Source organism: Anopheles stephensi, chromosome 2 (genome assembly GCF_013141755.1).
Source record: "Anopheles stephensi strain Indian chromosome 2, UCI_ANSTEP_V1.0, whole genome shotgun sequence".
Lineage (NCBI taxonomy): Eukaryota > Metazoa > Arthropoda > Insecta > Diptera > Culicidae > Anopheles > Anopheles stephensi.
In genome coordinates, this window is record NC_050202.1 from 82,425,772 (window position 1) to 82,450,170 (window position 24,399).

At 53.0% G+C, this 24,399-nt stretch overlaps 2 protein-coding genes across 11 annotated transcripts; one reads left to right on the plus strand and one right to left on the minus strand.

Annotated features, from left to right (window-relative positions):
* Positions 1-1,689: 1,689 nt before the first annotated feature.
* LOC118505663 (lysosomal alpha-glucosidase-like) lies at positions 1,690-5,379 on the minus strand. The gene is made up of 3 exons (XM_036041774.1): positions 5,126-5,379; positions 4,303-5,046; positions 1,690-4,232 (listed from the first exon to the last, which is right to left on the minus strand). Exons 1-3 carry the CDS (start codon positions 5,241-5,243, stop codon positions 2,320-2,322), a joined length of 2,775 nt encoding a protein of 924 aa, XP_035897667.1. The 5' UTR covers positions 5,244-5,379; the 3' UTR covers positions 1,690-2,319.
* Positions 5,380-5,810: 431 nt separating this feature from the next.
* Positions 5,811-22,438, plus strand: LOC118505660 (histone-lysine N-methyltransferase ash1). 10 transcript variants are annotated; one of them, XM_036041753.1, is made up of 9 exons: positions 5,811-6,290; positions 7,399-7,706; positions 8,880-9,232; positions 9,302-10,049; positions 10,279-18,355; positions 18,429-19,558; positions 19,638-19,853; positions 20,148-20,219; positions 20,369-22,438. In XM_036041753.1, exons 3-9 carry the CDS (start codon positions 9,006-9,008, stop codon positions 20,534-20,536), a joined length of 10,638 nt encoding a protein of 3,545 aa, XP_035897646.1. In that variant the 5' UTR covers positions 5,811-6,290; positions 7,399-7,706; positions 8,880-9,005; the 3' UTR covers positions 20,537-22,438. The 10 variants fall into 10 exon arrangements, with proteins under 10 accessions (XP_035897646.1, XP_035897648.1, XP_035897645.1 ...); XM_036041755.1 differs by having other exon boundaries at positions 7,412-7,706; XM_036041752.1 differs by having other exon boundaries at positions 5,811-6,177.
* Positions 22,439-24,399: the final 1,961 nt, after the last annotated feature.

Genomic DNA, 24,399 nt, shown 5'->3' on the forward strand with positions numbered 1-24,399 from the left:
AAAACAATTCCATTGCTTGGAAATCGAATCTAAGAACAAAGCACACCCCCTCTCAAAAAAGGGCAAATTTCTTCGGACTCCCTCTCTCTCTCTCTCTCTCTTGGCTGGAAAATCTTCCCCCGGCAAACGAACCAATTATGAATTACCCAGCCCGGTTCGTGGGAATTCGATTAATTTCCGCTAGATGGCATCAAATCCTATCACGTTACGGTGGGCACTACCAGAAGGTTGAATCTTCTCTTTTTTTTTGCCTGCCCAGTCCCGGACCCTTGGAAGAATGTCCGGGCGAAGTTTGTGGAAGAAAAATGGACAATCATGGCACGAAGTTAGGCAGGTTTCGTGTGTCATCTCCTGCCCGTCTGAGAGCTTTCGGTGTCTCTTTTTGAATGAATTCATACAACAAACTGCAAGCAAAAAAGGTGGTGTTTCTTACCGTTTCTTCTTACGTTACAAGAACGGGTGACTTGGGAAGGTATTTTTAGGGGTAGCAAAATAAAAAGAAAAAACAATACTTAATAACTGTTTGGAGCTGGCAAAAGTAGCCCCAAACTTTCCGCGTATTGTATTTTATCATTCACTAGACATTAGCCGTTTAGCAACAGAACGTAGCATCACCCGAGTGTTGCGGTGACAACCGGTTCGAAGAATCTCGCACCCTTGATCGTGATCGTAAGCAATCGCCAGCACTGCCTGTGCCCTTCTCATTAAAGTTGATGTGTTGTTGGACGGCGCTTGACGCCAGACGCGCACCAGAATCGAAAGTCACTCGGGACGAACTTGAACTTGTCATCAGTCAGCCTGTCTGCCTCCGGTGCGCCTCGCGTCATCGTCTAGCCACTTCTCCAGGATATTCCCGCCGACACTTGTTGCATGCACTAGAGACGCACGTCGGCGTACAGAACTCGAGACACACTCACGCCCGAACCATCGCCGAACACGAGCGAACGCTCAGCGTTCCTGGGGAACGAGTTTCCGCTTCTCCTACGACACGGGAAAAGGTGAGTCTGCGCAAAGCTGACCAACAACCGCGGGGGAGAATTCATTCAGCTTCAAGTTCTTAACACGAGCATAGGGGTTGAGATCTCCCCAAAAAAAAAAGCCCGTTAAAAGGCCAAATGCCAAACATCGATTTGGATACAAATTTCGCTCTCGGAAAGAATGCATATTTAAAACGGTTTTTTTATTGTCCACCTGAAACCCTATCGAGATCCGCCAACGGATATCGTATAAATTAGCCAACGAACCGTCACGAGGCACTGTTCCCACGCACTGACCTCTGACTCTCTCGCCAACGGTCACCGGACACCCAGTTCGCATTGAAAACACCTTACTGCCCCGTGGCAAGGTCGTCCGCCAGACCGATCAGGCAACGGGTGCTAGCTGTGTCTCTGATTAATTGGGGGACCGACAAGAGCAAGAAAAAAAAAGCCCCCGTGTCAGGATCACGCACCGAGTGAGACGACATCTCCGGGGGGATACATTCCGCATAAATAATACATCGCTCGCTGGATCTGTTTCGGAGCTTGGCCTGGCCGAAAATGGGACGTTAAATCACTGCAAAACCCCCAACCGGCCAACGGTTAAATTATATGGCTTTAACGAAAACGTGCGCTTCACGGGATGACCACCCTCGTTTAGCGGAGTCCGCGATAATGGTGACGGCGGGCACTCACATCAAACGCGGGCGAGTATGCAAGCGGTATAAACCTTTTCGAAATAACTTTTATTAATTCAACATGAGCAACCTGAGAAAATAAACTTTAATCTCTACACCTTTCCACACGCTGACCTTTTCCTACCTTCATTCGATTTCATTCCGCGTGCCGTTATTAAAATTATATGCGGTTGTCTTTTCGAAGGCGGTGTTTTTCACCGAAGCAAACTGCAATAGCTGTCGCTCCATCTGTTCCGAGAAGTGGCGAACGGAACGGTGGATCGCCGGAGCTAAAGCGTTTAACCAAGCCACCCCGGCGGAAAGAAACACGTGGCGAAGCAAGCAAAATCCATTCCAACACACTCTAGAGATAAGAGATGAAACCGGCTGCCCCGGATTGAGCACGCTGAATGCATATTAAAATATCCAATTACCATAACTGTGTGTATGACAGGCGGATGCACGGCGAATTGCTTAAGTATCTTAAGGCAGGGCGTGTGGAGGGTTTTTTGGAGGGGAAAACTCGGAAAAACCCCCACAAAAAACACACACACCGGGAATAGGCAAATGAACCTAAACATTCGTGAAGAATTTTATCCATTCGCTCTGCACTTTATCTCTCGCCTACGCGCCTAATCCTTCTTCCGCCCCGCACGGTCACGCTTTCAGGCGCGGTTTCCGTACTCGTCCGCTTCCGGTCCCTTGCGATGCTCGTTCACGTACTCCACCCGTATGCCGCTCTGCTGACAGAAATCGTAACCGATGTCATACGTCAGCGGTTGCGTTGTGTTTGGATGGCCGTAAAACTGAATGCTCGTGATGGTGGCATTCACGGTGGCCTCTTCCGCGCAAGCCAACAGCTGAGCGTCGTCCGGCGAGGTGACATTCGTCTTGACGCTTATCACGATACGCTCGTCCAGCTCCACGCCAAAGTCCACCCGAAAGCCGGGCTGAAACAGTACGTGGCCCGTCATCGAACACTTCGACCGGCGCAAATTACAATCGAACGCACCGACCAGGTGGAGCGGTTTCAGGCGGGACAGTTCCGCCGTAAGCGGAACGGAGGTCCCATTCGCCAGCGCTACCAACTCCTCGACGATATCGCGCATCGGGACGATGTGTCCGGGGCGCAGAAACATCGGCAAATCGGTCTCAACCACGGCGTACTGAAGCACATCATTGCCTGGCATCTGTTGACCGCCCCACAGTTCGTAGAACGTGTCCGGGAAGTAGATCGCGATCTGGGTCATCTGGGGCAGAAGCACGGGCGCGACCAGCAGAGCATCCCCAATCATGAACTGCTCCCACAGGTCCATGGTGTAGTTGGAGGCTTCCTCGTAGTGGTAGAACATTGGCCGCAGGTAGGGTGCGTCCTCCAACAGCAAGGTGTGGAAATACTCCAGCAGAGAGAAGCGCTTCCGCAGCACGGCATGCATCACACGCTGTCCAAAGCGGCTAAATTTATTCGGGGTCCGGTCGGCCGTTACTCGGAACAGGGGTAATAGCGAGGCGAACTGGTACCAGCGGATGCAGAGTTCCTCGGAAACGTTGGTACGTCCCAGGGGGGCATTTCCACACACCGGTGTGCCGGTGAAGCTGATACCGACCACCGAAAGACCTATACAACGATCCACCTCACTGCGGAGCGCTATCCAGCTGGAGGAGATGTTCGCTGGAAGTAACGCTGCCCGGCTGTGCACGTCGTAGGCGCCCGTCACAATGAACGAGTTCGATGAGGGCAACTTCTTGCGCACGATTTCTAGCGCCCGGACACCGAGTACATTGTGCTGTGAAAGTACGAGCTGCGGACTGTCCGATAGCAACGTGTTCCAGGGCAACATCTCGACCAGGGTGTCGTTCAGCTGATCCGGTTGATAGACCAACTGCTTCAGGACAGGCAGCGAACTGTTACGCTCATCCCGTGGGCTGGCTTCCTCCAGCACGTATCCATCCGCGCCTAGGTTCAGTATCTTCTCCCACTGCGAATCGAACCACTCGGTAAGATTAGTCCAGCGGCTCGTCCTCCAGTCCACGTACACAGCAGTACGGTTCCGGACACGGCCCTGGTAAGCAAGCTGATTGCCCGAATGTCGCAACAGGATGCCTTTTTCCCGTGCATCAATAAAGGACGGATTACCACCGTACCCGACGCTGAGCACAAGCGAAGGGACAAACTTCTTGCCTGCATCCCTTAGCAACTGCAACATCCCGTCGATGTCCTTGTCGAGCGTCATCGTGTCGGAGATCCAGAACAGATCGTTGTGCAGACAGTGTGAATCGAACATGACGGTATCGTTGAGCAGGAGTTCCAGATTCCGACGTACGATGGTTACGTTGCGCTTGGCAGACTGATCGCACACGTGCACTCCATACGCCCAGTACGGTGGTGTGTACTGGTTCTGTAGAATCGCTTTCGACTGTCGGTAGAGCATGGCCGGTGTAGGTCCGGGCATAAACCGAAGATCGAACCGATCGCCAAGCTGTGCTCGTACGATGATGAGCCGTGATCCAACGATTTCCACCTCGGTAAGACCGGGCGTGTTGAACATTAGCCCGTTGAACGATTTCAGCTTGGAATCTGGAACATTACAATCACATTTACAATGTCGATCACAAACGACCTGAGGTTGGATGGAGTTGGAACTTACTGTAACCCATGACGATCGGAACGGCCGATGTGTTCTGATTGTTCAGCAGGAGATACTTGGTGCCGGGCTCGAGATAGGCACGGCCCAATCCGAACAAAATGTCCGCCCCCAGGTGTAGCGTCCATTCGATGAAGCTCTCCGTCACCACCAGTGGACCACGTGCGGTGGAAAAGATCACTTCCTGATCGATCTTTCGCTTCACCTCGATGAAGAACGTTGGGCTGTAGACTTGCACCTGCAGATCGGCCGTTTCCAACGTCACCGGGGTATTGGTGGCTAATGGAGACGCTTCGCTAGCATCCATTTTGGACAGTAAAAACTTGAAGAGTCCTCCAGCATCCTCCGTGACGCTGACATCGAACCGGACTTCCCGAATGGCCGGATTTTCATATGGAGTGACCGGCCTGTAAGCGGTTAGAATGGCTGGTTCACCCGTCGTCCAGTCACTGCCTATGATGTACTGATGCTCCGACGGAAGCGAATGGTAACAGGTGGCCAAACTGGTATAGCAACAGCCCAACGCGTGACACTCGTCCTGTGTCAGATTGTACGGATACCCGCAGGGAATGTGGTACAGCGTCGGATGACCACACGTACCGATGATGTCACGCTTGCTACCGTGGCCGATTTCCTTCGAGAAGAAAAACAGATACGCAAACGCAGGTATAACGACACTGGCCAAACCGAGCACCACAAACAGGCGTATCGTTTTGTTGAGCAGCAGAATGTGAATCAGAGCAGGCCCTGGAGAGAAAAACCACAGCGCAAAAACACTGGTCTAGAGTGTTGGTTGACGGTGCAGCGTCGTGACACGCGAACTCACGTTTATCGAACTCCGGAATCACGGTGGTGGTGTCGTACTGCATTTCGACGGGGAAATCGTTCCCGGAACCGTACTGGCGTGACATCTTGGAACCGTTTCCATCCTGCCGACGGAACATGGCTTACGTTCGAAAGGTTTGCGCGTGCGTTCAAAACGGATTTATCAATCAAAGCAGGCGACAATTTCTTCCGATAGGCAGGAGACAATAAACTGACACTAACCACTGCCGCTGATGGGTCATTAATTACTTTCGACAATATATGATGGTCGTTAGGAGCGAGGCGACTTGGAAGATAAGAAGTTATCAGGAGGAGGAAACATCGCCGATAAGAATGGTCGGTATCGGTATGGTAGTGTGGGAGCGAGCAATAGGCTCTTGAGACGATTGGGATTATTGATTGTGAAGATATGCAGTAGGAAAAGATGAAAAACAGAACTGCATTTACCAGTTGGTGCATACCGATCGTTCTGCAACGATTATTTTCCGGTCTTTTTGAATCATAGAAAAACATCGAATCTCCTCCAAGGGTGCAAATATAACTAAATACGTATTTTTTTAGGAGTTCAATAAGAATAATCCTCAGACATGACCCAAATTAAATTCTTTTGAGATGAAAGATATGAATTTTATTGTCATAAATTGTAATTTAATGTAATAACAACAAAGTCGATGTTTTTGTTTGCTTTGTCAATATGGCGCGAAACTGTCATGAACCAACCCGCTGTACGAACCTGCCCAATGTGTGTGCGTGTGAGCCCGCGTACAGTCGCTTGGACACTGTATACGACCGCCGTGCGATAGTGTTGGTAAGCACGGGCTGCACTCTTCCACTGCGCGCTCAGTGGCTCGGTGGAAATGAGAAAAAATATTTTCCATCGCGAATGTCGCGCCGTGCTAATCGAAAGAAAAAATCCGCGATCGGACGGTTTTCGGTGCATCGCTGGATGGCGAACGCATGCAAATCTGCACAGCACGCACGATTAGCTATCGCGGAATGGTGAAGAACAGTGCGAAAGTTCTGTTGGCAAAGGTTTAATTGAAGTTGACTTAGGTGAGCTGGATGTTATAACGCAGGCAGTGGAAAGTGACAGCGAGGGAAATGGGGATGAGAAAATGCTAATTCGAAAGATGGAATTACCTCGAAAATGGAAAGAATCGCACCAGGTGACGAATCGCGATTGAATGATTGCTGTTATCTAGCGCCTCGCCGACTGGTGGCGGAGTGAAAACAACGCAGTGAAATTGTGTTTTGTGCCGAGAAAGGTGGCAGTAGCAGGCGCCACCGATGCCGTCATAACATCCCATTCCTGTGATGCTTACGACGACCTTCGGCAACCGCCAACCAGCAGCGTGTGTGGATTGGGGTTAGATTTTTCCCTTTCGGGAAGCAGAAGGCATCTAAGCATCAATGAAAAGTGTCCCATATTCGATCGAAATCGATTGCAAATCAACGCAACCACTGGCCCGAGATTCGGCTGCTATTTCGCTCCCGGAACGGTGTCGTCCGACGCCATTTTAGAATTGATATTTATACAGGGGGAAGAAAAAAAAAAGTTTCAGCTGCATGCCGTACTACGACGGTGTGCCGTGCGTATGCGAAAGCTGTGTGTACGGCTGTGTGTGTGTGTGTGTTGTGTTGCTCTCGGGTGCATTTTTACAACGACGTAACGAGTTGCTTCGCGTTTTTGCATGCTCGGCTGTGTGTTGCCGCTAAATAGGGTAGGCTAGTGGCCGGGTTGCGGCTGTTCACGGGAACGTGAGTCAGTTCGGTGTAAGAAGCATCCTTGGATGCAGTTTTTCGGGTGAAAGTGCCCTGTGCGTGTGAGGTAAAAAGAAGAAGGAAGAAGATTGGCGAGTGCGTGAGCGAGAAAGATAGTGTGTGGGGTTGTCGTTCGCTCGGTCGCGTGTGTGTGTGTGTGTACGTGAGCTAGAACACCCGTTGGCCGCGGAGTGTGGCAATGTATGGGTGAGTGTGTATGCGTGTCAGTTGCGGGCTTGAGCTGGTGGTTTGTTTTGTTTCGCAACGTTGGAAGAATGCGTGCCACGAAGGTAGCTAATAGGACGGAGAATAGAAAAGAAACGTGACCAAAAGAAAGCCAGTGTTGCGGTGTGCGTCAGTGCGAAAGAGGCCCGTTTGTCCGTTTGATGTGTGAAAGATAAAGAAAACGCCAGCAGGCGACGGTACACAAGCAGCTGTCAGATGATGAGTTTGCTTGTTTTCCACGCAGTGCGTGTCCAATGTATTTTTAACCCATATTAATGAAATTATTAGTGCATTTTATTAGGAAACCGATCAAAGTGAGTGTGCGTGTGTTAAAAACACAGAAAAAAGTAGTAATAGTGATTGAAATCGCCGTGAAGGCTTCGCGACGATGGTGATGTTTTGATCGTTGACAAGGCGTACTTGTTGTGTTGTCATCGACCGTGCGCGTGTGTTGGTGTGCCGTCGGTGGTTCGTCGTACGTAACCAGTCAAAACAGGCGCCACTACACACCACTACACGACTCCGTGCTGTGACACGGACGCTGGATGGATGTGTGAGTGCATTTGCACTAGCTTACTCTGTGTGGCTCCATGCGGGTACGTTTATGTTTTTTTTTTTCTGCTGAGCTGTATTATAAACATACGCGCCAAAGATTACCGACTGTCCGTTTGGCTTCGTTTGGTATATGAAAATCGCTTCCGACAATAGTAATAACAGTATTTAGTTATGTGTAAAACGTAAAGGAATTAGCCACCTTCCACTGCCATCATCTGCTTCTTCGGATACGTGTCCACGCGTTTTCCCCAGTACTGTTATGACCCAAATATTTACTACCCGGTTCCACTGGCCCGTACACTGGAAGTTTGGAATGGAATTTATACTGGTTTTTCTTCGAGTGTGGATGTACATTTGCGCATTAGCATACCGAAATAGAGAGAGAGAGAGAGAGAGAGAAGGGAATCGACTTACGGTGGCCTAAAAACGAATTCCACTTAAATTTGATAGGATGTTGCTTCTAATTTATCAGCAGTTTGCCAATTCGTTTTAATTATTACCTAACAAAGTGAGGCATTTTATGTACAAGAAGTGCTCACAAGACAGAAAAAGGGATAAATTGAATAGTAAAACAAAATAGAAAGCGTGCTCTTTACGATCAGCTGTGTGACGACAAGACGCTCCGAATCCTCCGAGTGCGGACTACGTGACGTAATCCAAGGACGAACTCTCGTATGCCCGGCAATCCATCCTTGTGGCCGTCGACCTTGAACGCACCCTCCAACCTTTCTTGTCCTTTACGCCCACTTCTCCGGCCGTCCTTTTGCTAAGGAAAGGAAAGAATGATTTATGGTAACGTCTCGGTCGGTCCCATTTAGCGGCGCGGCTAACGCTCAAAAGGGCAAAGCTATTCTGCCGCTCTTTACTGCTGGCTACCTGCCAACCGAGTATTTCTTTCAGCTGAATTTATGTCTATTTCGTAGAGCACTGAAATGAGTGAGGCCTAGAGGAACGTGTGGAACATTTCTAAAAAGCTTCCGATCCCTTCAGTTAAGACGTTCATTGAGTAAGGCCGGTACTGGAGGAGAGTCGTCGGTTTAGGGTTGCTTGTTGTCATATCATGTGCATTCGCACGTAATTCATTTTTGAAGAAGGTGTTCGTTGATGGGACAAAGATTTATTCGAAAGCTGTGGTTAGGAACACGCTAATACCTCTTAAAAGTGTCGCTTATTCCTATATGTATTAATTGGTTCTGTTTTCCTTATTATTTTAGGTTTGAAAAGTCATACTAGTTGCGATGCAACACGCTTATGAGTCAAAAGCGGAACAACACAGTCAAGCAAGCGCTTAGTTATTGTACGGTTGGAGAATCATCGTGTGTCCGATTGCCTACGCAAAAATGACCGTCGTGAAAAGCAATACAACCGACGCCACCAATCCTGGGGATAACGTCAAATCGCCTCTATCGTCATCATCGTCCTCCTCTTCCTCATCCGACTCGGATGATGGATCGGACTCGTCGAGCGATTCCGATTCCTCGTCGGCATCTACGAGTAAGACCAGCAGCAAGCAGAGCACTGGTGGTGGTGGTCCACCCGAAAAGCCCCAACAGTTTAGTGTTATGAGGTATGGAGCAGCTTTTTTTCCGTAGTCAATTATTAAAACAATTCATTCACACACCTTCCTTGCTTCCAGTTCCGATAGTGCCGGACTTCGAATGAAGATAGCTATTCCTCGAAGCCAATCCAATGCGACACCAACGCCTTCCCCTACGTCGCTCGGCCCAAACCATCAGCAGCAACAGGATGTTCCGCCCCTCTCGGGAGCAGCAGCTGATCGGCGACAGAAAAGTGGTGAAACTGCTGCGAGCGAAACAACGGCTGCTGCAGCAACGACACAGGTTGTGCCACAAAACGCCCCCGGTAGTGATCCAAATGGGAAAAAAGCATCCACCGCTAACAGTGGAACGAGTGCCATCGGGGTGGAGAGCTCATCGAGCCGAGGTAGAACCGCATCCGCCCAACAAGTGTCTACCGAAGGCGGTAGTAAAATCATCCATCCTAAGCAGCACGCAAAAGCATCCGACAAAAGGGTTCACGAGCAGCGCGCAAGAACACTCCATTCCAGCAAGTCCACCAAACAGCGGTCGGCAGCTTCGGGGAATAATGGGGGTGGTGGTGTGGGTCGAACGAAGAAAAGCGTCAGCGAAAGTGATTCCAGCTCGCCCAGCTCGTCGTTTTCGTCCTGCACGAGCAACAGTGATAGCGATTCGAGCAGCACCGCCGGTGACAATGGCAAACTTAGCGCGGGCGATAAATCTACTAAGCCAACGGTTGGAGGACGAAGTTCGGCCGCAACAAGCGCAAGGTCAAAATCGACGACCGTAGCGACGGGAAACGCTATCGCTGCGGGAAAGAAGCAAAAAATTCTGAAACGGAAAAAGGTAAGCTACGTAATTGTGCTTTGAACCAAAGCAAACGCTTTACAATCCGGTCAAAATACGTGCTACAGTATGTAGGTCACTCGTTAAGCTGTGCCGGTAACCACATTTGCCGTTCGCTAAGCTCGCTCGTTGCTGCATGTGGTTTTGTCCGTGATGATTCATTTGCCGGAAGGCTTTTGAAGTTTAAACGATAGTCGATTAATCATTTGCCACCCTTCTCTCTTTACAGGCAAATCGCAACGTATCATCCAGCAGTAGCGATGAGGAGGAGGAGGAGGAGGAAGACGAACACCGGAGTGGGCGTAGCGGAAGCAAAAGTGGAGGCGCAGCAAACCGAACGAACGAATTCACCAGCTCCGACACTAGCTCCTCCGATGAGGATGGCAAAAGATTCGCGACTGTCCGATCGAAGGCGAAACATATGCCCAACGCCAAATTGTCGGCCACTGCCAAAGGCGGTAAAGATGGCGGCCTTTTAACGATAGCAACAGGAGGGGGACTGTTGTTGAGCAGGCCTCCGCTGTCGACCTCGACACCAGCCAAACAACCCGGTGCATTCCCACCCTCATCGTCGGCAGGGGACGGTGGACTTACGGCCGAAGGTGGCTCGTGCTCTAGCGACAATGAACTGCCGGCTCTAGTCAGTGCAGCGATCCGCCGGGTGGAGAGTGGATCCGATGCGGAAAGCATCCGTGGCCTGTCCGCACCGACGCAACAGTACACGTCCAGCTTGCTGCGGGATTTTGTGGTGAAAACACAGATGCTCGGCACGGCCGGTGGAAACGCAGCCCTGGCAGGTGTTGGTGGATCGGCCGCCAATAGCGCTGTGGGCGGTGGAGGTGGTGGAGCATCGCCATCTTCCTCGTCTTCATCGTCGTCGTCCTCGGGATCATCGTCCTCCTCGTCCTCCTCGTCGATAGAGGAAGGAGCGGATCCAGTGATAGGCAGTGCCGGTCCCGGACCGGGCGGTGGTCCGTTCGAGCTGGACGTTCGTAAAATCAAGACTGAATCTCCCGTAGCATCTTCCGCCGGTCGTAATACGCCACTGGTAAACGGTGGTACGGCGGGCATGAAATCGGACTTACAAGTGCCACCGGCTCCGGTCGCGAAACGGCGCGGTCGTCCTCCAAAATCTAGTTTGGCGATCGTGCCGCCTGCGGTGGCTGGAGCAAGACCGTCCGCATCAGCCCGATCGGTCGCCATTCCGACTGTGATTGAATCTCCCGATTCGGGGATTCTTTCGACGCACAGTTCCACTGGTTCGCCGAAAACGGACAAAACGAGACCCAATTCACACACGAGATCAGCCACCGGGACGAGCAGTTTGTCCTCGACGCGTCGCAGTAAATCGGAAGTGCGAGGCGGAGATGGTCCTAGCTTGAATGCGGTTCTTCCCGCCGGTGGAAACACACTACCCGCACCACCAACATCGTCCGGCAGTAGCACGCGAACGTCCAGCGCGTCATATTCACTGTCCTCCTGTCTCGATCGCAACACGTACGCTACCGAGCGAGTTCTCTATCCACCCCGCGGTCCTAAGAAGCGTGGCGTTGGTCGCCCGCCGAAGAAGGATTCGGCGGCGCAACAGCAACAGTCAGCCGGTTCCGGCCGAGGGTCGGTAAATGGACCGCCGCCCCAACCGGAGGATCGTCTCGATCCGCACTGGCAGAAGATCGACATTAGCAAAAAGTTTCACGAACCGCGGCTCAGTGGCTATAAGAGCGATGGTGGACATTCGACCATTTGCTGCAGCAAGCGGCTGGCCTCTCAAAGCGGGTACATAAGCGATTATGGCGGTGTGGGTGCGAGTAGCGGCCGGAGTCGGCTTTCCGGCTACAAGTCGGACTACAGTACGCGGTCGCGAAGAAGCTGTAGTCGGGGGGCTGGAGGCTACCGGAGCGATTACGGCAGGGCTAAGAGCTGCGGGTATCGAAGCGATTGCAGTACCAGACACAGGAAGCAGGTACGGCGAAAACGGCGCAAGAAAGTGGGCCACCAGCAGCAGCAGCAGCAGCAGCAGCAGCAACCACATCAGCATCCGCACGAACAGCAGCATCACAACAATAATCTTAGCGAGCGCAAGAACTACAATGCGTCCAGCGATGGTGGCGGTGGTGGAGGAAGCACGAAATCGGCCTCAGTCGGTGAGCTGGAGATCATGTTTATGGCCGGACTGACGCTGGGCAGTACGAGCGATGAGGATAGCAGCAGTACGAGCAGCAGTACGAGCAGCAGCAGTGCGGAGAGTCGCGAGAGCTTACTTTCGGACCATTCTGGCATCGGCCGTCCGGAAAGTGTGGTAGACAAGGGTGGCAAACGGACGGCGGGGAGGCCGCCTGAAAAGGGCCGGAAGGGCAGTGCGAAAGAGCAGGAAAACCCGAAAGCTAGAGCACAGCGAACGCCCCGAAAACCGACGCCACCGAAAACGGTCGCCAAGGGGCGCGTTGCGAAAGCTGCCACGAGAGCCGGCATTCGGGGCAAGAGCGCATCCTGCTCCTCCTCCACGACTCCGACGATTGATAGGAGGCGGAAGTCTACCCACGCTAAGAGCAGCAAGGAAGATGACCGATCGGACGAGGACGTGATAGGCCGTCGGCGGTTTGTTGGGGAGAGAAGTCGCTCGAAGCCTTCGCAAGCGAAGGATCCGGCGCCACCACCGGCGAAACCTTCAATCGCAGCGACGGCATCGGTAGCGCTGAAGCAAAAATCTTCCGCGCTGATCAAGAAACCACCGGGCACACGCGGTCGTCCACCGTCGGTGAAAAAACCGCCCTCCGCATCCGCATCGGCTGCATCGGCTGCCTCCTCGTCCGGCAAATCGCTTGGCAGTCTGAACGCTTTGCTCGCGCCTAAGAATCGCTCCACCCCCGTCATTCCAATCAACAACTTCGATCGTGTGTTTGCGTCGATGAGCAACAGCAAGGGACTGCAGCCACCGTCCGGTGCATCGGCCAACGAGTCTCAATCGGCCATCTACACCTTCTCCAGCTCGACCGTGGGGTCAAAAAATGCGTTCGCTACGTTTCTGCAACGGGGCGCATCGGAAGGTGGCCCAAAGGACGACACCGATGAGGGTGGCAAGCTGATGACGGTCAAGAAGCTTCCCCTGTCGAAGGCGAACGTGATCAAGAACTCGGAGGAGTGTAACCGTCGGTTTCAAAAGTCAAGCTCCTCGTTCGCGCTAACTGTCGGTGGTGGTGGAGGGATTGCCGGATCGGTCGATCTGCTGGCGCGCATTGCGGACGGTACGATCCCGAAAGCGTCGCCCACGAAATCCGTCTGCTCGAAGCGCAGCCGGAGGAAGAGCTGCACCAGCGACCGGTTGGAGGTGATGTCGGTGAAAAGCTACGGCATGATTGGAAGCTGCGGAAAGATTCGCCAGCGGCGCTTGAGCACGATGAGCCGGTGCAGTAGCCGGTCGGCTGGATCGAGGCATGCTGCGGCTAGGATGAGGCGGCGCAAGAAGCGGCTACGTTCGATGTCTGTTGCGCCCGGGGCCACGTCCGAAATGCTCAATGCTGGCGGTGCCGCTACCGCGTCCGGACTCGATCTGAAGTTCAACGTGGAGGTCGATCGGCTGAGCGAAAGCTTCGGTGGAATGTGTCGTATCGTTGGAGGAACGAACGAATCAGGGCCGTCGGTCAACACTGCTGACGATCCGACAACAGCAACCGCTGCTCCTCCTCCTTCGGCAGCAGCAGCAACTGGAAGTAGCGGCAAAGCACATCAAACGAAGCGTTCGGTGAAGAAGCGTAAAGCCTCGGAGCACGTGACGGATTCGCCATCGACGACCGGGGCAGGCAGTGCGGCGGGTGGTGGAGGTGCCGGTGGAACGAACGGGAATGGAGGTGGAGGTGGGGGCGGTGGAACGGGCAAACGACGCAACAAGAAGTCCGTACCGACGCAGAGTCCGGACGATCATAAGCTTCCGCTGAAGAAGCGGCACTATCTGCTGACGCCCGGCGAAAAGGGGAACAACAGTGATAACAACAGTGGAGTGGACGAGGGGGGGGCTGGTGGTGGTGGTGGTGGTGGAGGTACTGCGACCGGAGCTGCCGGATCCGGTGGTGGAAGTTCGGCCAGTGGCAGCTTTACCGGCAGTCATACGGTGTTGAACCCGTGCGCCTTCACCAGCGGGCGTTTGTCGGCAAACGCTGGGGCGGCTGGTTCGTCTCTGTCCGGAGCTGCCACCAAAGCCGTCACCCCTAAGAAGCGCCACCTATTGAAATCGCCCGAGCCTGGTCCCGTTCCAATTGACACGGAACTGCAGCTACAGCAGATAAAGTCGAGCAATTCTCCCTTGACGATCGTCAACGGAGGCGTGGTGGGGTCCGGGGTTGGAGATGCGGGAAGTTCGCCGTCGGAAGGCGGAGTATCGGTTGGACGGAAGGGTGCGAGCGAGTTTGCCACCGGAACGGGGAGTCCTTCCAGCGCCATCGGCCATTCCAACACCGGAGCTGGTGGAGGCAAAAAGAAACATAATCGGCAGCAGGAAGCATCAGCTGCGACGGGGCACACCGGTCCAGCCGAGGCTCACAGTTCCGCTGGAAGCCATCATCATCACCATCATCATCGTACAACACCACCGGCCCGACCGTCGGTCATCCAATCGTCAGCCTCGGTACTCCCGTCCGGGGCGGCTTCTGCCGGACGGGTCTCTTCGCCCTCTTCCTCTGGGCAGCCACCGCCGGGAGTGTTTGAACCAACCGTGGACCTGGAGCTCGTGATACCACCTCCCACATCGATCCCCTCACTCATCGCCAAGGTGGAGATGCTCGATTCACCCCGCCTGGGCAAGGATTCGGCCAGTGCCGTCGGGTCCGGCCACGTCACCACCAAGCTCGAATCGGATGAACTGCAAGTCTTGACGGCAGCACAGCGAAAGGCTTCGTCCGTGGGCAGTGGGCTGCTCTCGACCGTCACCGCACCGTCCGCAGCATCGGAGAAGGTGCTCGAGAAGCTGCTCACCAAAACCGGTGCCCATCACTTGCTGCTGAAGAAAAAGCGCAAAAAACCCAACCGGACCGGCTTTCCCACGGTGAAGAAGAAGAAGAAGAAGGTGCCGGAGACTGATCCACCGGACGAAGCGGTGATCGATTTGAAGCCGGAAGTGGGCCCGGATCTATTCGACTCGTCCAACCTAACGCGTCACGTACCTTCGGAAGCGGAAAAGAGCCGCCTGAAGGAAAAGCAGCAGCACCAGCAACAACAACACGCTGGCAAGAACGCTTCCTGCGATCGTGTGCCGAAGGAGGGCGAGCCGACGGATAGCTTCATCGAGCGACACACGGGAGTGGGACGGCCGCGCTTGTCCGTGGTTAGTTTGGAGAAGTTGCAGGGTAAACTACCGCTCGCGGCGGGCAGCCGTGATGTAGCCACCACTCCACCGGCGACTGGTGGTCGGGGTCGCAAATCGGTCATAAATCCGCTGGCTCCAGAACACCAGCTGACGGCTAGAGCGCAGGAGCGCGGTCGTAAGGAGGAGGCGTCAGCGACAGTGGTCGCGAGACGGAAAGGAAAGCGAAAGCATGAAACGCAGAAGGCGCTACCGGAGACCGGCGCTAGCAAGCGCAAGGGAGCGCTGGAGCTTGCGAGCTCCGCACACCGTCGTCCGACAAAGGAACGCAATCGCAGCAAGAGCGTTTCGGCATCGACTGAACAGCTTCCGAACATCGTCCGGCTAGGGGAGGCCCTGTCGAAGGGTGCGGCTAAGGAGAACAAGGAAAACAGTAAGCTACCTCCTGGGAGACCGCCTTCGACGGCGGGGAAGAAATCCAGCAAACCGCCGGAACCCGTCTCGAGTGCCGACACATCTCCAGAGGGTGCAGGAGTTATTCGGCGTACGCGCAGCGCCTCGATAGCGCTTGACCCGGCGGAGGTGAAGAAGCTCCAGCAAGACGCTGAAGATCCCGCCGGCAAGGGGACGTCCCACTCGAGTACTCCCGTTCGGCTACACTCGGCAATGCACAACGAGGATTCGACGTCGCTGGACTCGATGCCGCTGTTGAAGCGTATCCATTCGCGGGCCATCTCACGCTTGCAGTCGGTGTCGACGCCCACCGTGCTGCTGGAACCGTTGGCGACCTCGCCGAAAACTCCCGGACGGCCACGGGGTCGTCCCCGGACCACTTCCCCCATCACGGCAACGGAAACACCGCATTCGCCAACCACTGGCCGTGGACGGCCGCGGACAGCGCTAGCGATCACTGGCAACACTTCATCCACTTCGCTGGAGCGTGCTTCATCGTCTCCCCTGTCCTCACCAACGTCAAGCCCGATTGTTGGAGTTGTGCCCGTGGGCAGAAAGAAGCAAAAGCGAGATGGTCGTAAATCTGTCCCTCCCGCTATTGCCGAATCAATCGATAGCGCTCATCTGGCGACCAGGATAAGCTCCTCCTCCAAGTCGGTAACACCGACACCACCACCCGGAACCGTGATTCCAGCACGCTTGAAGCGTGGTAAAAGTGACGAACTGCTGCGAGCGCACCAGCTCGAAAAGCCAGCCAAAAAGGCGCGCAAGGACAACGCTTCCACCGAGCCATCGCCCGAGGCGGTATCTGCAGCGTCCAGGCAGCGACTGCCGATCGTGGAACCAGTCGAGCCGGAAGAAACGGCTGGCCACATCCTGCAACCGGCTAGCTCCACCGAAGAGCTAGAGCACGATCCCCTTCCACCGGACGAGGGACCGTCCGACTTCCTGCGCCTAAGCGACACACCATCGCCTACCTCTTCCGCAGAAACGCGCGATCTTCCCGCCGGCGGTGGAGCGTCTGGCGGGGGGCAACGCGTTGCAAGTAAAAAGCTTCCGCGCAAGAAATACATCACGGCGGGTCTATTCTCCGACTGCTACAAGGACGATGGCACCGGTGGTGGTGGTGGGGGGGAGGGTCGTGCGGGGCCGAAAACGCCACCGGAAACGTTGCTTCCACCGCCAGCGTACTGTGAGCGCTTTTTGCGCCGCACCGTGCGCGACTTCCAGCTGCCGTACGATCTGTGGTGGTTGCAGGAGAACGGTAAGCTGCCCGGCAGGAACGCCGTGCCGAGCTGGAACTATCGCAAAATCCGCACCAACGTGTACTACGACGTAAAGCCGAACCCTTCGACGGATAATCCGCAGTGCAATTGTAAGCCGGACAGCGGGTGTCAGGACGATTGTCTGAATCGGATGGTGTACACCGAGTGTGTGCCGGAGCACTGTCCGTGTGGGGATCGCTGTCGCAATACGAGCATCCAGCGCCATGAGTATGCACCGGGGCTGGAACGGTTCATGACGGAGGAGAAGGGATGGGGCATACGGTCGCGGGAACCAATCGGCAAGGGAAGCTTCATCATGGAGTATCTCGGGGAGGTGGTGACGGAGCGAGAGTTCAAGGAGCGTATGCGCACGCTGTATCTGAACGACACGCATCACTACTGCCTGAACCTGGACGGGGGTCTGGTGATCGACGGGCATCGGATGGGGAGCGACTGTCGGTTCGTGAACCATTCTTGTGCACCGAACTGCGAGATGCAAAAGTGGTCCGTGAATGGATTGTTCCGGATGGCACTGTTCGCGTTGCGTGACATCGCGCCGAACGAGGAGCTGTGCTACGATTACAACTTCAGCCTGTTCAACCCGTCCGAGGGACAACCGTGCCGCTGCGGCTCGGAACAGTGTCGCGGTGTGATTGGGGGAAAGTCCCAGCGCATCAAACCAATCCCGCTGGGTTCGTCGTCCGGTGCGGGAAGTGCGGGACATCGCAATCCTGCTGAAGCCGGGGCCGACCCGGATCCAGCCAAGTCTGGAGGTGCTGATGGATGTTCGGGAGGAAATGGAGCCGGCAGTGGTGGCACGCTGGTGGTTGAGTTGAGTCCACGCAGTGCGGCCAGATCGCGCAAACGCCAGGCGAAGAAGAATCAACCGATGGTGCATCTTAACGGTACACCTCTGCCAACATTCCATCCACCGACGGTTAAAGAGCGGGCGCTAATCGCCGAACATCACTGCTTCTTGCTGCGCAATCTTAACAAGATCCGGCGCCAGAAGGAACGGACCGCAGCTGCAGCCGTAGTGTCGGCGGGTGGTGCAGCGACTGGTGGACCGGGAGCATCGACAGCCGATGGGACAGCCGGGGCAGCGTGCTCGGGAGCAGATCAAGCTAGTTCCGGCAAACCGTCGCTGGCCTCGCAGATATCTGCGCTACGCTGTCCACGCAACATCCGGACGCGAGGGCTCGCCTTCGTCGAAGATGACCCGGAGCTGGAGAAGACGGCACGGATCGCTGTGGCGCTGAAGGATATATGCACCGAAATTGCCACGCTCAAAGGTACGTTTTCAATGCCGCAAATCAGAATGCTCATCCACTAAATTGAACTTTACTTTTTCGTCGGTTTTTCCAGACGATAAAGGACTTCCGTACATCGGTAAGCTTCAGCTACCGTCGAAGAAGAAAACTCCACTGTACTACGAACGTATCCCGAAACCGATCGATTTGCCGCAGATCGAGACCAACATCGAGCAGGGCGTGTACCGGATGCCGAAGGTGTTCGAGGACGATCTGCTGATCATGCTCAGCAACGCGATCAAGTACTACGGCATCAACTCCCCGGAAGGGATCGCTTCGGAAGCGCTCAAATCCCACTACTACACCTGCAAACAGCAGCAGGTGCCGAAGCTGCAGGCCTACATCGGCGAGGAGAACGAGCTGCTGCGTGGCTTCGTGCCGAAGAAGGAACCGGACGAGGAAGCGGTCGGGGCGGCGAAACCGAAACGAGGCCGCCGGCAGGAGCAGACGGAAGACATTATACGCTGCATCTGTGGGCTGTTCAAGGACGAGGGTCTCATGATCCAATGCTCCAAGTGTCTCGTCTGGCAGCACATCGAGTGCACCAAGGCCGACCCGGCGGTGGAGAACTATCTGTGCGAGAAGTGTGAACCGCGCGAGGTAAACTACGAGATTCCGCTGAACGAGTTCACCGAGGAAGGTTTCCAGTACTACATCTCGCTCATGCGCGGCAAGCTGCAGATTCGTCAAACGGACACGGTGTACGTGTTGCGGGACATACCGATGTCACCCGATCCGGAAAATCCGAGTGCACCCGTGCGGAAACACACGTACGAAACGATTGGCAAAATCGAGTACAGCGAGTGTGACATCTTTCGCGTGGAAAGTCTGTGGAAGGATAAGGAGGGACGACGGTTCGTGTACGGCCATCACTACCTGCGGCCGCACGAGACGTACCACGAGCCGACGCGGCGCTTCTACCCGAACGAGGTGATGCGCGTGCCGCTGTACGAGGTGATCCCGATCGAGCTGGTGGTCGATCGGTGCTGGGTGCTGGATCCGATCACGTTCTGCAAGGGACGGCCGGTCGACAGTTCCGAGCCGCACGTTTACATCTGCGAGCTGCGCGTCGATAAGAGTGCGCGCCTGTTTTCCAAGATCTCGCGCCACTCGCACCCGGTGTGCATGAAGTCGTACGCGTTCCACAAGTTTGAGCAGAAGCTTAAAATAGCAAAAACATTCGCGGTAAGTGGGATCTCTATATGCTTTCTGCTGGCGGGCTCGGCGCCTAATCCCCCATTTTTCCCTTTTGCAACTGTTACAGCCCCACGATCTTGGTTCGTTGGCCCATTTGCTTGCGATACGCGACAGGCAAAGGAAGGGCTCGAAGAAGGACGAAGCGAATGGGGGCCAAACGGCGCCGGGATCGGCCGGTAGCGCTGGTTCTGGCGGTGGTGGGTTCAGTGCAGCCGGAGGAAGCCATTCGAGTGGATCGAAGAAGATGACACCGATCGTACAGCTGCTGCCGCCGCCGCCGAAGGTGAGTGCTTCGATAGCGGAATTGGCCGTGAATCTCGAACTGGTCACAATTCTTCACACACATCACGCACATACTCATGATCAGTTCACATTAAGAGGAATCAATCATTTCATGCAACCGGTCATATCATCCTACATATTGCAGGGTTTCTCGGGGTCAAATTGACCCATAATGAATCCGAAAATTGAATTCATTCCAAATCATTCAAATCAAACATTTCACCCAAACTCATTCGTTCGTACCCAGCGTATGACTCTTTCTTTCTCTGTCTTGTCTTTTCTGTATACTCCAAAGACTGGCTTGAGCACAGAACGAACCCACGCGGTTCAACCTCCGACGGTGGAGGCAAAGCCGGGCAGATCCAAGGTCCATATCGAAACATTCGCTAGATTAATTTGCTAGTTTTCTTACCTTCCTTATAACTGCTTTTTTTTAAGGGAATCTTAATCATCTATACTATATTTCTAAAAACCATCTCCTTTCTGCTTGCCCCCCCCCCCCCTTCCCCCCTGCAGACGCTGGCAGAGAAACGGAACCGACTGGAGCAGGTGCTGTGCCGGTTAATGCAGAAGCTCGCCCTCAACCCGAACGCACTGCCGGCGGTGGACATATCGTACCTGCTGACCGGGCGCGGTGCCCGGCTCCGCCGCACCAACAACTCGACCCCGGTGCCGGTTATTTGAGAGTGGGTTCGCAAGAGGAGAAAGCGGCGTCGCAAATGGAAGCGATGCTACGACTGAGCGCTCGACTGCTTCAAGCAGCTCAGCATGGTTTCTCCTCGCGCACACCGCGCTTGTCACGCACCGGCGCATGGAACCGACGACAAACAGACCATTGCAAGCCATTTCCTTTCACCGGCTAGACTCTCTCCTACGGCGGATAGGGGCACTGTTGTTACGGATTGTGTACAGCTAAGAAGGACGACTCGCAAGTGTAAATGGACCCCATACAAGGTAGCAAAATGCCCCTTCTGGTGGGAGGGTTCTCTCGGGTGAAAGAGAGCGGGTTTTGGCGGGACAGGAGGCTGATAGAAAGTTGGAGAGAGCATAGAGTATGCTTCCCCTCGTAAAAATCAAACACATCCCAAAGAAAGGATGCAAATGCGAATAAGAAATCACGAGATTTATTATCCCATACTCACACTTTTACCATACATACGTACACACACACACTCATACATATACTCATCTCACAAACCCTGCAACACTCCGCTCGACGTAAGCTGCTGTACCTTACATTAACTAATTTTCTTTTTGTTTAATTCGCTATATTTATTATTGTTAAACGCGATTAGGGTTTTTTGTTGGCATTTGTTCCCCCGCCCCCTCTCTGTTTTATAAATGACTGCCTCCCGCAATTCGTACACCCCCCCTCCCCCCGTGTATTGTTATTTATTTGTACGAACAGGCAACAGGCGGGCAAAGTTGAGGGGCAAGATTTCGCTTTTCCTTTTGTTTTTTTTTTGTTTGCGTCCGTTATACTATTTGGTGTAGAAAGTTTGTTATAATAATTATATATTAATTTTACCTTAACTACACACAACCCCCCTTTTTGTACCTTTTGACCTTCATACTAGTGTGTAAGTGTAACCGGAATAGGGAACGATTTGTGCCACTGCTGCTGCTACACAAGAGAGAGAGAGAGAGAGAGGGGGGGGGGGGGGGCGGAAAGTGCATAGACACAGTTATTTGAATTTAGGGGGAAGGAATAGGGCCGAAAAGGAATCTGCAAAAAAAGAAACCAAGCCGATGCGGATGTTAAAACTGTAAATACAAAAGCAAACGGGCGCCATTACCGAAGCCAAGGATAACGATATTAGGTGGTACAAGATTAACAGAAACGAAAGCGATCGAAGGTGTTTCGGTTGCGGCACGTAAAAATCTCCTCTTTTTACGCACACTCCCCCCGCGCAAATCGAATGGACTGGATAATTGTTAGGCAAAATAGGCATTAGGAGGGAGTGTTTGTGTAAAGCGAAACAGCGACGAAGCGAAAAAAAACGAAATACATCTATTTTTCTGCCCCAATAGTAGTAGTAATAGTGGAAGACACACTCGCACACACACACACACACACACAAAGCACGGGAACATTTGGAACCAGCACACACAGAGCATAATAACGCCGCAAAGGATAGCAATTTAATAACTTATAAAGAGCACGACGTTGGTCTCCGCTAAGCGAGACGCGGCGTACGTTATTCTAATAGTACTCTGGTAGTAATAAAGCACGCTTTACTACACCTTTCCAACACAGGTGAGTTGGTGTGCGTGTGTGAAGGACGGAAGGGTGTGTAAGATGCTTCATGCTCTAGTTTAAATGAAAGGTTTGATAATGGATAGAGTGAGAGGCTTACCACAGTGCAGTGGTGGTAGTAGGATTGTAAGGGATTAGGGTAAAAGAAGGAGAAGAAAAAAACAGGAAATCGTGGTGCTAGACAGGAAATTAATTAAACACACACACACACCCCCGAGCACACTGCAGCAGCACTGAAAGCCACCGGTGCTTTCTACTCTTCTCTGGAAATAAAACAAAACCCCCCATCTCCCCATCGCTTTTGGATCTTTGTTCAGAAGTGAATTAAATGAACGCGTATCCCTGTATCATGCGAAAGAAATGTTATAACACATTAATGGTTCTCGGAAGCGGTGCGGTGAGCTGTCAGTTCCTTTCCAGTTGAGCGAACGGTTTGATGCCGTCATGAGTGCTGAAGTGTCGTCATCGTTACTGATCGGTGACTTGTAGCACGATTCGCATTAGTCATCGCGGATCGCAGGATTAAGAGATCTTGTCGTTACGTTTCGGTGACGTAAAGAGGAGGGAGGACCACCTGACGGGTAGTAGAGAGTCATCGGTGGAGAGGGCGTTTAATATGCAGCATGACTCCCTTGGGGGAGTGGGTCAAACGTGCCCCTCGATTGAACCCTTGAAGGCACAACGGAAGGGAGGTTCGCTTGATCCAAAGCCATCGCAAACCATGTGACTCGCAAGCAAACTCTTGCTGTGTGTGTGGCTGGGAAGCATTCTCCGGGGGGAAAGTAGAAGTTCAAGTATTTTCTATCAGCTTCTATCAGTCATCTCCCGAAGATGGTTGCAATCTGCCATTAACCTGTAACGGGGTGCGCACATTTTGCGTCGTTATTTGCGCAGTGCAGAACGCGATTAGTATGCACACCCCGATAGGTCCCGATCCTCCCGACAGCCCGAAAGCTGCCTAATCGAGCGACGGCGATGAGACAACTTTGTAGCTTCGCAGATGGGGAAAGGGAACCACAACAACAACATGACTCACGGTGCGGATGGACTGATGGTTCGGGTGGCCCGGATCCTCTTGACAAGTCACTTCTCGTCGAAGCGGTCAAAACTCACGTGTGGTAGTAACTGCGCGTTCCGTTTCAGGGCTTCACCACGAGACCACCGTCCGGCGTACGATCAGATACGAGCGGGGATCAGATTTATAGCGAAGATGAATGCTAATTGCGTGTGTGTCACAGATGTGTGTTGGGTTATGAAATAATTTTAACATACATTAGTGGTGCGTTTTTGAGGTTAGGTACCGATGTTCCGATAGGACTAAACCGGAATGTGAGGTTATTTTAAACGGTCGAGAATTTTAAGGCGCTTTAGACGTCTCGACGAAGGGTAAAATATGGGATTTTAAACCTATTTTTAAGACCACTTGAAGTTCTAATTAAAAATCTGAATAGAAAACAAACTTGTGACATTTGCAAAAAGTAATTGACACATTAGATCATCCACCGAAAGCAGGTATGGCACACTCGACCGGAGCAAAGGGAGATGAGAGGACCTGTTCTGACGATCGCCTGTCCTTTTCTTCCACGTTTACCATCTCTGTCACGCGCATCGATCGACTCGACACCGCTCGGAATGGAGACGCGTGGTGGTGAATCATCAATAAGAATCAATCATTCGCAAAGCTAACTGAACTGACAGTGTGTGTGCGGTTGTGTGTGGTTGTTTTCGGTCAATCCGGCTTGAAAATTTCGGAAGAATCACTGGCAAGCAAACACCGGAGGAGGAATTCTCGCGATCACGAAATATTAACGATTTGTAAATAACAACAACAACAAAACAAAACCCCGAACAGAATCCGGAGTAGCGGTGAAAAGGTGTGAAGGGTGGTGGTAGTACGTGAATTGTTGTGTGAAAATTACACACCAAAACGATTTATACGTTCCTGAGATACGTTCTTGTAATTAAATCAATCTCGTCCGGGCGTGTGACTAAGCGATCCTCTTTTCTAATCAACGATCCCGGATGCTTGTGGAAGGAATTCGCACAGAAGCATGTTTGTTGGTAATCAGATTAGCACAACACTCCCTGTTAGCGATATCTCAATGAGGAGGAACTAATGCTTCCGACGCTATGCACTATGGGGTAGTGGACGGCCAGAAGTGGGGACAAAATCTTTCTTGTTGCAAATTTTAAATCTAGATTATTATTTACTCTGGCTGCTGATTTTATGAGTTCTGAGTTTTACTTCTACAAGACTCTCTTTATTTGCACAGACTGGAAGAAATCTCTT

What these genes read in the sequence shown, in the direction of transcription:
- LOC118505660 (XM_036041753.1), top strand. Translation starts at nt 9,006, where the DNA reads ATGACCGTCGTGAAAAGCAATACAACCGACGCCACCAATCCTGGGGAT. An exon ending in AAATTCTGAAACGGAAAAAG is followed by an intron (nt 10,050 to 10,278) that starts GTAAGCTACGTA and finishes CTCTCTTTACAG; the next exon opens with GCAAATCGCAACGTATCATC. An exon ending in AAATAGCAAAAACATTCGCG is followed by an intron (nt 19,559 to 19,637) that starts GTAAGTGGGATC and finishes CAACTGTTACAG; the next exon opens with CCCCACGATCTTGGTTCGTT.
- LOC118505663 (XM_036041774.1), bottom strand. Translation starts at nt 5,243, where the DNA reads ATGTTCCGTCGGCAGGATGGAAACGGTTCCAAGATGTCACGCCAGTAC. An exon ending in GATTCCGGAGTTCGATAAAC is followed by an intron (nt 5,047 to 5,125) that starts GTGAGTTCGCGT and finishes TTTTCTCTCCAG; the next exon opens with GGCCTGCTCTGATTCACATT. An exon ending in TCCGATCGTCATGGGTTACA is followed by an intron (nt 4,233 to 4,302) that starts GTAAGTTCCAAC and finishes GTAATGTTCCAG; the next exon opens with ATTCCAAGCTGAAATCGTTC.